The sequence below is a fragment of the Scleropages formosus genome, chromosome 25 (assembly GCF_900964775.1).
Source record: "Scleropages formosus chromosome 25, fSclFor1.1, whole genome shotgun sequence".
Taxonomy (NCBI): domain Eukaryota; kingdom Metazoa; phylum Chordata; class Actinopteri; order Osteoglossiformes; family Osteoglossidae; genus Scleropages; species Scleropages formosus.
Window position 1 is genome coordinate 16,374,342 of NC_041830.1, and position 15,914 is coordinate 16,390,255.

The 15,914-nt window shown below is 42.9% G+C and overlaps 2 protein-coding genes across 4 annotated transcripts in view; one reads left to right on the top strand and one right to left on the bottom strand.

Annotated features, from left to right (window-relative positions):
* Nucleotides 1-8,199, bottom strand: part of dis3l2 (DIS3 like 3'-5' exoribonuclease 2) — a 36,928-nt gene extending 28,729 nt beyond the window's left edge. The window contains exons 1-5 of one of the 3 annotated variants that reach the window (XM_018730751.2): nt 8,144-8,199; nt 6,487-7,165; nt 6,168-6,307; nt 5,910-5,963; nt 2,486-2,587 (exon numbers count right to left, since the gene is read on the bottom strand). In XM_018730751.2, the coding sequence (XP_018586267.1) occupies nt 2,486-2,587; nt 5,910-5,963; nt 6,168-6,307; nt 6,487-7,141 (951 nt within the window). In that variant the 5' untranslated portion in view covers nt 7,142-7,165; nt 8,144-8,199. Of the gene's footprint in view, nt 1-2,485; nt 2,588-5,909; nt 5,964-6,167; nt 6,308-6,486; nt 7,166-7,922; nt 8,002-8,143 lie in introns of those variants that run through there. The other 2 variants (XM_018730752.2, XM_029249454.1) reach the window with 2 other exon arrangements.
* A 3,911-nt stretch (nt 8,200-12,110) lies between these two features.
* LOC114909513 (C-type natriuretic peptide 4-like) lies at nt 12,111-15,019 on the top strand. Its single transcript, XM_029249430.1, has 3 exons — nt 12,111-12,322; nt 13,447-13,751; nt 14,418-15,019. Exons 1-2 carry the CDS (start codon nt 12,230-12,232, stop codon nt 13,723-13,725), a joined length of 372 nt encoding a protein of 123 aa, XP_029105263.1. The 5' UTR covers nt 12,111-12,229; the 3' UTR covers nt 13,726-13,751; nt 14,418-15,019.
* Nucleotides 15,020-15,914: the final 895 nt, after the last annotated feature.

Here is a 15,914-nt window from a genome sequence, read left to right on the forward strand (position 1 = left end):
GAAGTTCTGATGGTTAACATGCAGGTCCGCTGCTTTCACATGCCGAACAATTTCCATGCCTTAATCAGTATAATATGATATTTCCTGTTTTTACAGTAATCACTTTTCCTGGGGAACAGCTGCAGGTTGCTCATTGAGGCAATAGCTGATTTCAAACACCCCAATACTATCTCAACGCTTATGTACGATTTAGGATCTCCTCATAAAGAGAACCAAATTACAATGGGCACAGTATTCAATCACAAAGAATGGACTAAACGACCATGAGACTTACTTCATCATTTACAACTAATCAAATCTATTACATTTGAAACTGAAAATCTAAATTTAACATGTTTTTGTAACCAAAAGAGCTGAATAAAAAGAACTGAAAACAGACATTCTCTAATACAACACACACACACACACACACACACACACACACACACTTTCTGAACCGCTTGTCCCATACGGGGTCGCGGGGAACCGGAGCCTACCTGGCAACACAGGGCGTAAGGCCGGAGGGGGAGGGGACACACCCAGGACGGGACGCCAGTCCGCCGCAAGGCACCCCAAGCGAGACCCCAGACCCACCGGAGAGCAGGACCCGGTCCAACCCACTGCGCCACCGAGCCCCCCTCTAATACAACACAATGTACCAATTTCAAATATCTAGTATTATCAAGATGATCAGGTAACAGAGTATCTTGTTAAAAAGGTATTAAATCCATTCATTCACACATTATCAGTAACCAGTTGACCAATGCAGGGTCAAAGTGGTTTAGAGCCGATCCAAGTGTGAAGCAGGGTGCAACTTGCACAGGACTCCAGTCCATCCCAGGGCAATCATGCACACAAAGGGAGTCACCGATTAACCTGAAAGACATCTTTGGACTATGGGAGAACTTGTATTTGCATGGGTTAATACGCACACTTCACAGATTGAGCCAGATTCGAATAATAGACCAAACTTGCTCCCCTGGAGCTGAGAGGTACAAGAACTACCTTTATAAAATGAATTTTATGTTGTAGCCAAAATGAGCACACAAACTCTGCTTTACTTTAAAGCAGTATTCTTGCAACACAACCTATGAATTATATTCTGACTCTGAAAAGCCTAAATATTAATGATTAATTGAATTCCGGTAACAGGACCAGTCTTTTAAAGTGGGACAAATTATTTCAACAATCTTAACATTTTACACTGAAAAATATTTTCCTTTTCCAGTGTGTTGAGATAACAATCCTTCACATCAAAAGTTTTATATAATAAGGATATTGATAAATGCATGAGTAATAAATATAACTTGAAAGCTGAGGTTTGGCACCAAATTAAAGACTGAGTAATTAAGGAAGCCTACAGTAGTTTATATAAAACACTTTATGATTCTGCACAATTTCCATCACATGGTATCCGCAGGCCATTTCTTCATTTCACTTACTCATTTAACAGTCATCTTTTATGCACTCAAATTCGGTGCCTTCTTTCAAACCAGTATACCTTTGTTGACTTTCATAACTGATCTAAAGCAGAGGACAAATCAGCTGCCCGCTGTTTCATCATTTTCACCCACTACCTTAACAGCTGTCAAATCCCAAGACCGACTACACGTTTTCCTAAGAATGACATGAAGTGCCTCTGACATAACCTGTCCATCTACAACTTCGTTCTTCTACACAAAAACAACCAAGCTTTGGATTACACAAGAGGGGGAAAAAAACTATTAAAACACCTGACAAACAGTAAAAAACAAATCAAATGCTCTTAAAAAAGTATGACAGGAGGATCAGTTAAACAGTCGAACTCTGTTTACAACTGCTAGATTAGTCCTCATAGGAGCTGGCAGGAGGAAGGCATCCTGACGCTCAACATCATTGACAAGGCAGACCCAAAGAGCTGTTCGGAGAACGTCAATCAGCCTCTAGGAAAAAAGCCCACCGAGAGGATCTAGTGGGCAGGAAAGAACAGGGAGATGGCAGCAAAGAGCCCATGGAACGTGGCTGCCAGCCAGCTGCATGCCGCTCTACTCATAACCAGGCCACACAGGGCGGCTTAAGACCGAGTGTCTCCATGGTAGGCCCAGGTGAACCACATGCTACAACAAGAACAACTGCCGCTCACATTATGATAAAGGGAACGATGTCTTCTCTCCCATAATCCATCGTAAGAGGGAATATAGCCAAGTTTTGATCTCAAACTTAAATCCTTTATATTATTGCTTCCAAACTTTTTGCTAACTTCATAATTTTATGCTTTTTTTTTTTCTTCATTTTAAGTCTTTCAAATACTGCCCTACAAACCTAAAGTAAGTCTGTTTCAGTAAACCAGAGCACGTGTAAATACATCTCTTGCATTTCTGACCGGATGATCTGGAACATCCTGTGTGAGGGAAGTAGTAACATTTTTGAAAACAACCACCTGTACTGCACCTGCAGACAATTTGGTAAATAAATGCAAAAGCTACCAATGCCATTATCACAACAAGTGAGCCCTGAGTGGCCCTACCTTCCACTGGTCCCGGGGGAGGACTTTCACCACTACAATGTCACCATTTAGGGCCCGGTTCCGTGCTGCAACCCCATCCAGAAATAGGTCCCGTGTGCCGTCCTATAGGGAACAAGATGACAAGCGGTTCACTGAACCCAGTGTCACAAAACAGACCTGAGGAAGTGACATTATTCAGGTATAGTATAGAAATACAATAATCGAAACATTTTCTTAGTGACAAGTCCGAAGAGACTTGACAAAAGACTGACCCAATTTTTCATTTAGATAATGGATCTCATTTGTTATGCATTTTAAAAAAAAACTGTGTAAACAAAAAAAAAAAAAAAAAAAAAAAGTTTATACTATGTGATAAATAGCCACAATACTGTTGTAGTATATGCCGTAACTGCAAGAGTGACTCTGTACTAAAAACACACAAAGTAGGACACCCCGAAGGAAATGTCAGAGGCTGAAGTGCTGTGGTTTCCCTTGCCTCCAAGGGGATTTAACATCTCAAATTTAATTAAACCCATTATTTACACTGCCAAAGAAAATGTTCCTCAAAGTAGAATCCCTCTGAAATAAACGCACTTCAAAAAACAGATCATTCTTCAATTCACATTTATAAAAATAAGGAACAATGAAACCTTAGCAATAAATACTTAACATGAAACACACAAGAACATCCGATTGCAAGTATTCACTCAAAAATTAATCTTACTAATGTTGTAGACTAAAGAACGCACTTCAAGTGAATCCACAGTTAAAGCTTCACATTATGTAAACTATCTGGTTGTGAACTGAAAGCCCATGAACAGTTGATGCTGCCCTGACACTTCCATGCTACAACACCTGAAACGGTAAATACATCCAATAAGGTATTAAATGGAAAGCCCCTCCAATGTGTGCCTCTTCTCACACATACTGGCCATGTGTCAATTTTAAATACAAGCAGTGGAGATAAAAATACAATTTAGAGAGACACCCTTGATAACCCATTACAAAAAATACATAAATCAAATCTTTCACGGACAAAATGTGTCATATATAGAGACACTGCGCTGTTTCACAAATTTCTGGTAACTTAAGCAGTTAAATATGCATCACCTCCATACCCCATTCTGTAATCCAGAAATTAACATTACAAAAAGACTCCACAAAGCATTGCAGACAGAAAAAAAGCAAAAACTTTGTCTTACAGGGGCATTTACTAATAACGGGTATAATGACAATTTTCAACAAAATTCAACTGCTAATAATTTTGCTCCTCACAGAAAGGCAACTATTACATCTAAAACTTAACTTACTCCACCTCCTCTAACTAGGAAAAAAAAACGATGAAGATGGAAGACCTGGTACTGCCAACAAGCGTGTTATGCATATAACGATTGATTTGAAAATGTAGTGCTGAAATTTACCACTTATGTGCACCATTGATCTAGTTTATTTTGGATTTTATGTAATTATGGAACATATTCAATTCCACGATAAACCCAAAAGAATACAAAAAGACACACACCCAGATCTTGCTGTAGATGTTACAAGGATCCCAAATATGAAAAAGGCAAATTTCTCCTTTATAGCAACTAAATTCCCCCCCTCCCAAAAAAAAAAAAAAAAAAAAACTCTGCCATCATTTTTTTCCATTGACAGTAGTATTTATGAATTATTTGGCCAATGTAATTCTTGAAACAAGTAGCATTTCACTACATCTGTGGCTAGATAAGATACCAAATAAAATACTTGACAAAAGCAAACAAGTCTGACCCCAAGGTTAACCAGAAGGCTGCATTTAAAGTACAAGGATGAAAACTATAAATGGGAGAGTCATCCTTTACTCCAAAAAGGCAAATACCAAATGCTGATATACGCTTAAAAATAAAAAGATTAACATCACTGTGTGCTTTGCCAGGGAAACCCACAGTCTATCATGACAGCCTGGGGGGCAGTGAAACAATGCACCCAATATTCCACAGGTTGAAGGCAGGGAACACTGAATTATCAGTAGCCGTTCTGTTGAGTCATATTCAAAGTGCAAAAAAAATGCACAGCTCAAATTCAAGGCTAAATGAGGACAGTACAGACTAAGTTCCAAGTAACAGATAAAAATGTAAGATTTTGGTATTATACATTTTACCACCTAATCTGCCCTTGAAAAAGCAGGCCTACAAATGGCGAAAGAGCCATTAATATATGTTCAAATATATTCTTTGGTGCGCCAGCTGGAGAGCCAGACTTCATATTTGTTCTAATAAACAGTGCTAAACAATGACAATATGTATAAAAATATATTCTTTGTGGGTCCAGCTAGGATACTGTGCATCAGTTTCAGAATGTCTTTGATAAGCTACTTTAAAAGTAAAGGTCACCTTGTCATTACCATTTACAAAGATATTATTTAACTCAAGGCCATCAACTATCCAGCAACAAGTTTTCTGATAAAGAAACAGTACCTCGCTACATGCGGTGTCGGAAAACGTTTTGCATGAGGAATATTGAAAAGGCAATGAAAATCTCTTAATGGGAATTACTGTAATAAAATGGTTATAAAATGGACAAACTACTGTCCCAGGACTGGCAGCTTAGACATGCCAGTTTACCCCTAATTTGAGTTTTCTGCATATGCTGCAAAAAAAGCTATGCAACATTTATATGACCGTGAAACCATGCTAGACCAGGTGGCTTCGGCTGAACTCAAGTTTACTTCGGCTTGACGTCAGAAATCCCTCCTAAACTTGAGGCAGATGTTGCTAACAACGCAGTGTTTCCATAAGGATTAAACAGAACCTGCCCCTGTTGAGTCTGAACTCACCTGGCCCACATGTTAGTTGTCAAAACTCTCATATCTAACAAGACCTCTGGCTTGAGAGCTGCCGTTTCAAGCCTGTGCGATAATGGACATGCGACATTGTTGTGCTTTACTGTAATTTGGCTTTTTTATTCCGTCTTAAATGAAAACATACCACTCTTGTCTCAGATTTTGCAAGACCTTTTTCTGTAATGCATGCTGCTCTTGGGACTTGCCCATTTCTGCAACAGAGGGGTCTAAATTTGAGAGGGTCTGCTTATACCACAAAGTTTATCATCTGAAATTCACAGGTGTTCTACAATGTCCAACTCAAGCATAAACAATCCCAAAAACAAAGCTGCACAGACACGCGCGCACACACACACACACACACACACACACACACACACACACACACAGACAATGTAACCCCGCTCGGGACAGGCGGTTGTAGACAACAAACCGGAGCCTAACCCAGCAAAACGGGGCACAAGGCTGGAAGGAGAGGGGACACACCCCAGACAGGCAAACAAAGCTGCATCAGTTTCAAAAAAAAATCATGAATATACTTTCCAGATCACATGACTGTACCAGTGTAGGGCTGTCATTCTGGCTAGTATTTGACATATGACAGGAGAGAAATAACACACTCACTGGTGAAGGAATGAATGCCTCGTGGTACTTCTTTGGGTTGATTCGCAATGGTCCCTGTAAAAATATTAATTCACATGTTGACATATTTCTACTTACTGCATAATTCACTGAACAATACTTTTCTCCAGAAGCAACACTCTAAATAAGTGTTTTAAGTCTTATGTGTTTAAAAAATTAAAAAATTAAAAAGTAATCTTGGTTGGTATCATTATACACTGCAAAAATTTTCTTAAATACTGATAGCAAAGCTCACAGTACCTGAATTAGCTCCCCACGTTTGAGGCCTGCAGACACCTCCTCCGAGGACATGTATGCTTCAAACACCTGCTTTTTCTTCCCTTTTCCACCCTTGTTCCTGGACTTGTTCTTGTCTGGGGTCAAGCTGACAGAGGTTCCATCTGAAAACAGAAGCCAGACACATTTCTTACCGCATTTCCCATCTGAAATAATCCTACTTGCATGCATTGCACTCTCTCTAAACTCAATATGGTCATGGACAACTAGGTGCTCCATGATGAGATACAGCTTTCAATATGCTGAAAAAGAAATTCAAGAAGCTATTCTAAGACTTCTTTACCCTGAGACTGCGCGGCTTTGGCTTTTTCATGGTGACTCTTCGGCACCATTCTACCGATTATCCCATTATCACGAGCACAACCGCTGCCGTCCAGTTTGGCCTCCATCTTGCTTTTTGGTGTGTTCTTCTTCTTGGGCTTCTTCTTGTTCTGCTGCTGGTTGCTCTGCATTTCAGCCATGGAGGCCTTCGACCCAGTACCCTTAAGCTGTTTTTCCTGCTGCCTCGCATTTGCATGTCGCACATGGCCCTCCTCACCAGACTCCACGTCCCCATCCTGGCTGGCACTGGTGCCCCTCCTTTTGTTGTGCTGTCGCTGAGCTATCCAGCCTTGCTTGAGCCCCGAGGCCTCCGTCACAGATACTGCTCGCTCATTCAGCTTCTCCATATACAGGGACAAGCAGCTCTCCGGCTCCTTGCCTCCACCCTGGTTCCTCTTCACACAGATGCCATCTAACTCAGCACCACCGCTACTGTTCCTCTCTGCTTGCAGCTGCTGCTCCTGAACAAACTGATCAAGGTACGAACGGAACTTGCCGCTATGGTGCTGGCTGAGGAGCCTGGCATAGGCATCCTTCTGGGACATGACAGGCTGATTGGGCGCGCGCTTCCCCTCCCGAGACTGGCTTGATCCCTTTGGCTGCTGTTGGGACTCCATGATGTTTTCTTACGATTACTTTTTCTGCAAAACAGAAGATAAAAGGGCATTACCAGACAGTACACTCATCAACATAGGTCTTCACTGAGAACAGGCCAACAGCTGATGGTTAACCATCCCAGCATTGAAGAAGAGTCTCAAAACGTGTCTGTTCCAGACCCATCTGAGAAAACGCATCCAAAAAATGAATGAACGTGAAGGAAGGAGAAAATTAGATATTACCAGCTGGCCTGGTCTCACTGTCGTGAAAAAGAAACAAGAGACTATGACCTGAAACCAAACTCACGTTCCAGCAGTGTTTGGAAAAGGCTATAACTGGGGTCTGGTGAATGACACAACGTCAAATACAGACATCGTTAAATGCAAAGTAAAGACGAATCTTGGTGATTTGAAACGCCCAGCTTCTGCTAGGTTCTGGGTACAGGAGTTTGACTGGAACAAGCTTAACTTGAACTACTACTAGAACCCCCGGTCCTGAAACTTCAGAAAAATACGAGCTTGAAGTCAAAAAGGAGGTTCTGATTGTTGCAAAAACACTAAAAATATGATAATAATGAAATAATAAAACAGTTATGTGTGACAAGCTCCATCATCCGATCGCATGATCAGAGAGAGTCATGCAGTCAGTCAGTCTTCATCGACATGACCAAGGCAGGATTTGGATATTACTTTTTCACGCGAAAAAATGAACGAGCTACTGAAATAACACCAAAAAACATTAAGAATATAACTGTAACAACAGAATTATGTGGTTTAGGAGCGAGTCTGTCGGAAAAATTACCACAGAAACCTTCAAATTCTCGGCGAACTGCTGCTGCTGGCCGACAACACCGGCGAACGCGACAACGAGACAAACTGCCTCCGTCACCTACCGACACACACAGCAAATCAGCCAGGCCACCAGCTCATACTCCTTGAATTTATATATTCGTACATTTTCAGACAACAAACGCAAAAGCGTTACTTCGTCAGAAGGCAAACTGCAACAAATTTGACATTTACCTGCTAAGATGCTGTGAAAAGTGGGAATCTCGACAGCAAGATTTTGTTTCCGGGTGGGGGGGGTCACGAGTTTGTGGGGTATGCTGGGAAATGTAGTTAAAAGCACTAGTGAATGTGGCGTAAGTCTGGTGCAATGTTCTGTAATACAAATATAGTGTCATAAATATACTACAGCTGCATAATTACTGCTGATAGTATTACAGATAATATTTGTAGTAGGAGTATTCATAGTAGTATTTCTAGTAGTTATAGATGTAGTAATTTTAGCAGTCACAGAAACTGAATGTAAGACCCTCTCAATCAACAAGACACCCTGATGACAAAAGATTACCCCCTTTTTTCTTTAACAGGCTAGTAGAGCATTTTTCTAATGCCACAGACATCAAGCAACAAATCCTTTGCACATATTTAACAATCTTACACATTTTTCCCAGTGACATCATGAGGACACTGAGAGAGTTATGACGGCCGGACCACAAATGGTTTTTGATGCATACATTGTTAGACGTTCTCTCGCTTTCATGTGGGGGGGACGAGAGAGAGCACTAATGGTTTCCACCAGGATGCTGCAGCTCTGCTCCCACAAATGTGGTTGGCTGTTTGGTGCGTCCAAAGCGCCTCACAAGGAGGTACCTTCTGCTAGAAACTGGAGTTATTACAGTGCTATGAATAACTGTTTTATTAGGGTCTGCATTTAATTGCACTTTGAAAACAGCAGCTTGTAAGTATTTCACACGCAGGGGCATTCAGTAGTCGCTTGTCAAGAAGCTAGACACGAACCGGAGTGAGACAGACTGATGTAAGAATCCGGTTTGAAATATGCAGGAAAAGGAATTACAGGTTTTGTTTAAAAAGGATAACCCTGTTGGCAACTTTTGTCGTTGGAAAGCAACTTGAAGGCATCAAGCGGTGGTTGTGTAATACTGGATGTGGTGACGTTCTGCTGATAATTTAAAAGGATTTAAAAGATGAAAACTGGTTTTCAGCACAGGGACCTGACATAACATCACCCTCTCTGGCAGGCAGCGCCTCACAGACCTTCACCTCTGCTTGCAAGCAATAAGGGCATCTAGTTGATTTAAACATCATCTCAACCTGATGGGATCCATATAGCCTTCACACCTCCAGCAGAGATGATCTACATTTGAAAGCTATTGTGTGTGTGTGTGGGTGTGTGTGTGTGTGTGTGGGTGTGTGTGTGTGTGTGTGTGTGTGTGTGTGTTGTTATCTTAATGTTTACTCAAGAAATGAGTAACAGTTCTGTCTAATTAGGGGAAACATGCTTCCCAGTGCTGGCTGAGGTTGTGGTCAGTGAGGTTCAGAACAGTCTCCTTGAGGGTTTCCTGCTAGGAAAGGGTGGTGAAAGGGGCCAGGAAGTGGGCAGGGCACTGGGCTGGGGGTGTTCCTTACTGATACGGCCCTCGGACGCAAACGCTGTCACACTGACCCAGTCATGCTGAACCCCCTCCTCCCCGCCTTCCTAATCAAATGCAAAAATAATACTTGCGTGGGTCATGGGGAAAAATTGTCATTGTGTCACTTGAAATCCGTTCAGTCCTCTTACACTCAGTTAATGCAATGATCCCTTAGTGTGCTTTGCCTTTTAGTGAGATGTCGAACCTCGATTAAATGAGACAGACCGCTCTAACAATTAATTGTAGGGGGTTGGCATGGGGAAGCCCCCAAACAGGTAGTGTGATGGCTGATGGGATACTTTAGGAATAGAATAAACCGCTAAACCCCGTTTCACTGTTCCGTTACCCCACAGCTTTCTCTCTCACTTTGTCGTCCTATTAGTGCTTTAGAGAGTCTCACAGTGTAATAGCTACTCTCTGACTCTCTCTTTTAATTACCCTGTAATTAAAAGCCCACACAATGCTAGCAAGCTGTCCAGAATCAGGCATCTCTAGCCTTCATCACCCCTGTGAAGGCAACTAGAAATCTCAGTTAGAATTGCTGGAATTAATTTCGATCCAGAAATTAATGACGGAGTTACTTGGGTCATATTTTATTCCCAGTGACGCAGAGCTTTTCAGTTTGCCTGCACCATTCACTGTGTTTTCTTTGCTCCCCCTCTCTTTTGGTGTGTATTGAAATTTTTGTTTTTCCAAAATAAAGCTCTTTTATTTCATAAGCGGCAGCTGTTCTGTGCAGGTTTATTCCTTCTGTTGTGGCCAGAGGTTTAGGCCACAGTTACAGACAATTCTTTTCAAATCCATATCCAGTTATTGGAGTTATTAGACAGGTTGATCGGAGGCCTTTCAGTGATCAAATTTAATTGACTTTCTGTTGACTTGCTGTCATCTAACACATTTCAGGGGCTGAGCCCTGTCCTGGCAGAAATATGCGCAAAGGGGCATTTTTTTATAAAATGGATTAATTTCCTGCCAGGTCTCCTGAATTTTAAGCAATTTTAATTCTCAGAGTCTCTTCTATGAAAACACAAAATACTGCCACTCCGTGTTGGAAGGCAGCTTTTCTCCAGGACTGTTGCTTTCCTTTTTGCTTTCTAATTAAATCTAATTATCTCAACACTACATAAACATTCATTAGTGTTTTAATGCGTTTTTTCTCTCCGTATACTCATTTTACTGTGTTTTTATTGGATTACATGGAATGAATTCCCCTGAGACACCGTTATTAAAAGAACAGGAGTGAGCTGCTCGGTTCCCATTAGAAAGAAAGGAGTCAAGATTCCTCTGAAATGCGACCTTTCTCATCACACCAAAATTGAACAAAACCGAAAATCTGTTTCTACAGATCGAGAAAGTTCGACTTTATTTAGTCTCCCAAATTCGGAACCACAATAACTGGAGCGGTTCGGTGTAGAAATTCACTCGGCACGTGCTTTGTGCGTAAAAAGGAGCTTGCATTCAATATATCCAAATCCAATGTATCCAGCATTGCAAATGTATCCAAATATTGAAATATATTTAAATATGTTGCCAATTATTGCCAGGATTAAGATAAAAATATATTGCTGTAAATGACATTATCGGTCAGCCACTATACTCATCAGGTCGCCAGTGAAAAATCAGATGTACCTTTATTATAATAAAGTATGTATTCGACAGCACTGCCATTTCCGAGTCAATGAATATTTGGTAGAATTAAAATGTAAAAAATATCGAAGTTCCTCACGCAAACAATTCTTTCGGCGTATTTTAAGAGGATAAGAAACTACCTGCGAATTTCTACTGGTGCCACCGAAAGCGGTCAAATTTGTATGTTAAATATTTTTCTGCTGCACCTAGTGTCAAGTCTCTTGTCTGAGAGCAATTTTTTTTCTCTTATTATTTTTACTGATAGTTCATGACAATGGGAGGCAATGAAAGCTTCACCCAAATTTATCAGCTTGGATGCGCCAACTCATTTAGTTCCCTGGTCAATATTAAATGAAAAAACCCTTTAGGGATCACTTTGTAATAATCGTGTTATATATAATCCACTACAACATTATCTATGTGTCGTACTTATGGTCTATTACATATATAAACAGGTACATGTAAATGTGCGCGTGTCCGCCTGCTCTGTTCTGCTCTCTTCCCTTCTGTTAAATTCTACTCTGCTCATCTGTGTGTGATCTCATCCCTTCTCTGCCCCCCGTAAAAATGGGAATAATGAAGAAATCTGAGAAATCTTACATAAGAACTCCTGCTCACATTTCCAAAGTAGACTTTATTTCCCATTTATATCATCCGCGTGTCCCATGATTATAGCTATATAACGTGTTTCTTGGCGCTCCTTGAAACCGTTTTCCAATTAAATGAAAAAAAGGTAAATGAAAGATACCCCTGACTCCAAGGTTAAACAGAATCTTAATAAATAAAATGCTTTTTGACAGAGGGAGAGCGAGAGGGAAGGAGAAATTGGCAACAGGTTGCGTGACGCGGGGGTTGGGGGGGTGAAGGATGTGTGACATCATCACTGGGGGGTTATATGTTCCCTGCATGGCGCGTTACGGAGGCACACGAGCGCCTGGGCATCTTAGGAGGGTGGAGGCTCGAACCCTGGAGAGATCGGCGCGAAGACTGACACTGAGAAGGCTGATCCCCGCGCAGAAGGGACACGAGGACGCAGTCCAGGATGAATGCCACGCGTGTCATCGTGTGTGGACTATTGATGAGCCTCCTTTCTTTGAGCCTCGAGGCCAAACCTCTGAGCGCCGCGCAGCAGAAGGTAAGAAAGCGTCGGGAAAACCTTGAGACGACGGGCAAGGCTGCGCTCAGTCAATGAAGGGACCGTTTCCCCAGGTGATGAATATTTATCAGAGTAAAAAAGTGCCACATTTACTTAAAAGCTCTTTAAAAAAAAAAAAGAATAAAAAAGTTTTCTCATATTTTGACATGACCGTGTGTGGTAGTTCCACATTTGCGCACATCCACGTGTTCGTCGGCGCGTTTCACCCTTGTGCGTAATTGCATTAGGTTTCGAAGCAATAAATATTATATTGAGCTGGAGAGAAACAAAAAGGTCACTTTCCCACTTTTGGCCGTGGCCTGCCTTGTCCTTCCCAAGGTCCACCCATGCGTCCAGTCCAGTCCATCTGCTGTCCTGAGTCCGCTTCCTCAAGGAGACACTACTCAGGTCTCACCAGATGCGTCATTTACCGTATTCTGTACCCACAGAGGAGCTGATTAGACCGCTTCCTAAAAACTGCTTTTATGAACAGGTAACAACTCTAGTAAACAGGGAAAAACCCTCATCTGCGGTTAATAGATCACAACCCTTCCAGGATACGCGTGATCATCTCCTATGGTGGTTCTTCAGATAATATTTAACCATTCACATACTGACACTTGAGGAGTATTGATCTCAGACCTGCATTTCATTGTTTATTACCCCGTTTTTACCTGTTAGACGTACCACCCTCTCTTCAGTCCGGTTGACACCCGGGTCTCCAGTGACTTTAACCGCAGGAATCCCCGGCGGATAACTGATTTCCACCAGTTAGTTTGTCACCAAGTGGAAGTGTTAGCGAGTTCACAGTGACGGCACGCGCAACGCGGCTGCGTGGTGTTTTCAAACTGATCACTCTGATCGATCTTCCTTTCGGAGGTGGCCACTCATCCATCATGTGTCCATTTATTCTTCGTCCATTCGTTGCATTCCAGCATCCATCCAGCGTCCATCCGTCGTTCATTCACCTACACACCCGTCATGTCATTCCATCCATCCGTCCGTCCGTCCATTCATTCGTCCGTTCGTTCGTTCGTTCTCGCGCCGATGCCCCCGTTCATTCGTCCATCCACAAGGGGGTCACGTGAGGGAGCAATCAGGCCACTTCCGTCTCCTCTCCCCAGGCCCTCAGGAATCTGCTGGGCGACGAGCTCTCCGAGTACCTGGCGACGGACGAACGGGATCGCGAGCGCGAGCGGACCCTGGAGCACCTGCGCTCGCGCCTGCTGCGCGACCTGCGTCTGCAGCCGCGCGCCAAGAGCGCCACGTCGCGCGCCCAGGGCGATCAGCCCGCGCCCAAGAAGCCGAAAGCGGGCAACAAGAAGGGGGGGTCCCCGTCCCGGAACGGCTGCTTCGGACACAAGATGGACCGGATAGGGACCCTGAGCGGCATGGGCTGTTAGAGGGCCGTCGGAGCAGCCGCGTGCCGGTGAGTGCCCACCCCGCCCCCCATGTGTGTGCGTGTGCGCGTGTGCGTGTGCGTGTGTGAGGCAGCTGACAGCCAGCAGCGTCCTCCCATGCGAGCCGCCTTTTTAAAGCCTTCAAAGCGCTCCCTGCGCGCGACCCGCGAAAAGCAAAACAACCTGTTAGAATCATCACCGGGCGCGAAGTGCTGTAACACACATGAGGCCATTCATTCACAGACGGGCTTAATGGTGCCTCGAGGTTAAATACAAAACGTCGACTGTCTGAAAATGAGAAAACAGCGCGTGCTCAGGCCGGCCACCCCGAACTTGGACCACGCCACGGGACCGGCGTTTCGTACTGATCATGTCCAAAGCTGCACTGACCTTTGGGCAGCGTTTCTTCTAGAAGGGTCCTTTTCAGTTCTTCACACTCGCTGTGCAAAAAAAAAAAAAAAAGAGTTGTGTGGTTCGGATTGCTGCGAGAGGCTCGTGCGTAAAAAGCGAGTCGCGCGTCATCGGCGCGCTTAACGCACACAGGTGAAGAACACGCCTGAGGCGCGCGCAACTCCCCCAGGGATGCAGATGAATGTGAATGAATGATAGTGACATGGGTCGCACTTCCACGTGAAGCATTAGCCGTGGTGCCCGAGCCCGCCGCATAACAGCCCTTCCTTCCTTTGCTGCTGCAGGACCTGACGGGTGCGGCGGACCTGGAGCCGCCGCGCTCCCGGCGGGTCTTCGACTTCACCAAAAGAAGAGCATCATCTTTATCCCAGAGGGACGCTGCCGGTACGAAGACACACCAACTGCATCGACTGAGAGAGAGACCCGCACACACGTGTACATAGAAAGGAAACGCGAGGAAAGAGCGGACAGCGGCGGAGGGGCTCGGAGCGCGAGGCTGCGACACTGCCGCGGCACCTCTTGTACTTAACGCCTGCATAAACGTGCTGTATTTATGTTTCAAACACTATTTATATGTTTATAAAAAGGTATTTATAATTACGACTTTTATTTATGTTACTTTTTTAATAGATTGCATCTGCCGGACAACCATGTGTTGTAACTCTGGTATGACTTAAAAAAAAAAAAAAATCTATGCCGTGAAAGTGTCAGTTGAGTGCAATTGTAGGTTTCGAGAAAAAAAGCCAAGCTATTTACCATTGTTTTGACATGCCCGTGAGTAGTAAAATGAGACATCTGAAATGACTGCAGTTAAACCTTTGCACATTCCAACACCTTCCCTCTGTCATTTTGTAATATTTGATATTAAAGTGATATTAAAGTAGAACAGGACATTTGCTAAGAAACAAAGTGAGAGTGACGTAGAAACAAGCTATATATATAATATATATATAACTACTTGGGTTATTTTCTGGAAAAGCAGTGCAGAATATGAAAATGTATTTCTTGAAAAAGTTCATTTTAATAATATTTTTGTGTGCATATCATATTGAATGGCTGGAATCCCTTGTCTCTCTCAGCTGGAGGGATGTTACATTAAAAAGAGATCATGTTTACAAAGTAGTTAAAAACAAATTCAGTGGCCAAAGCAGCAGGAAGGGATTTTGATCGTGCCAAGATGGGGAGTAGATGCTCAGCAATGAGAAAGTGCCTTAAACAATGAGACAAAAAGGAATGTTGTGGACATTAATACTATGGTTATACCCTACTGAGGACTATTGATGTTAGAACAGGACTGCTGGTAAAGTGAATCTACCACGTTACCTATTCATTGATAAGGCCGCGTCAAAGATCCACAGGAACCAGAAAAAAACACAGTTTAATTTTGTTTTTATACACTTATGAAAAACAGCAGAATGTATTTTTGAGCATAGCACAGCGTAGCATAGTTGTTTTTCTGTTATGCATGTATAAAAAAAAACAAAAAATAAAAAGTACTGTATTGTGATCATTTATTAAGTAAATCTTACCGCATAAATTGTATGACTTACGCGGTAGTCCAAGAACGTGCATGTATGATCCACTTCATAATGCCCGCTGTTTCCTGAGTCTTCAGAAATAGTACCGTAAAATCACCGCGGGGGGTGCCTTCATAACGAGCATCACCCCCCGTAGAGAACCAACATGAATGAGCGCTGTGTGAAACCTGATTTGGAGGGAAATACTCCCACCGTGTGGTTGTGGAGCGAAATGCTTCTTATCCTGCAACAATTTCTCACTTT

Coding starts and splice junctions, on each gene's coding strand:
- LOC114909513 (XM_029249430.1), top strand. CDS start 12,230: ATGAATGCCACGCGTGTCATCGTGTGTGGACTATTGATGAGCCTCCTT. Junction 12,323..13,446: donor TGAGCGCCGCGCAGCAGAAG/GTAAGAAAGCGT, acceptor TCCTCTCCCCAG/GCCCTCAGGAATCTGCTGGG.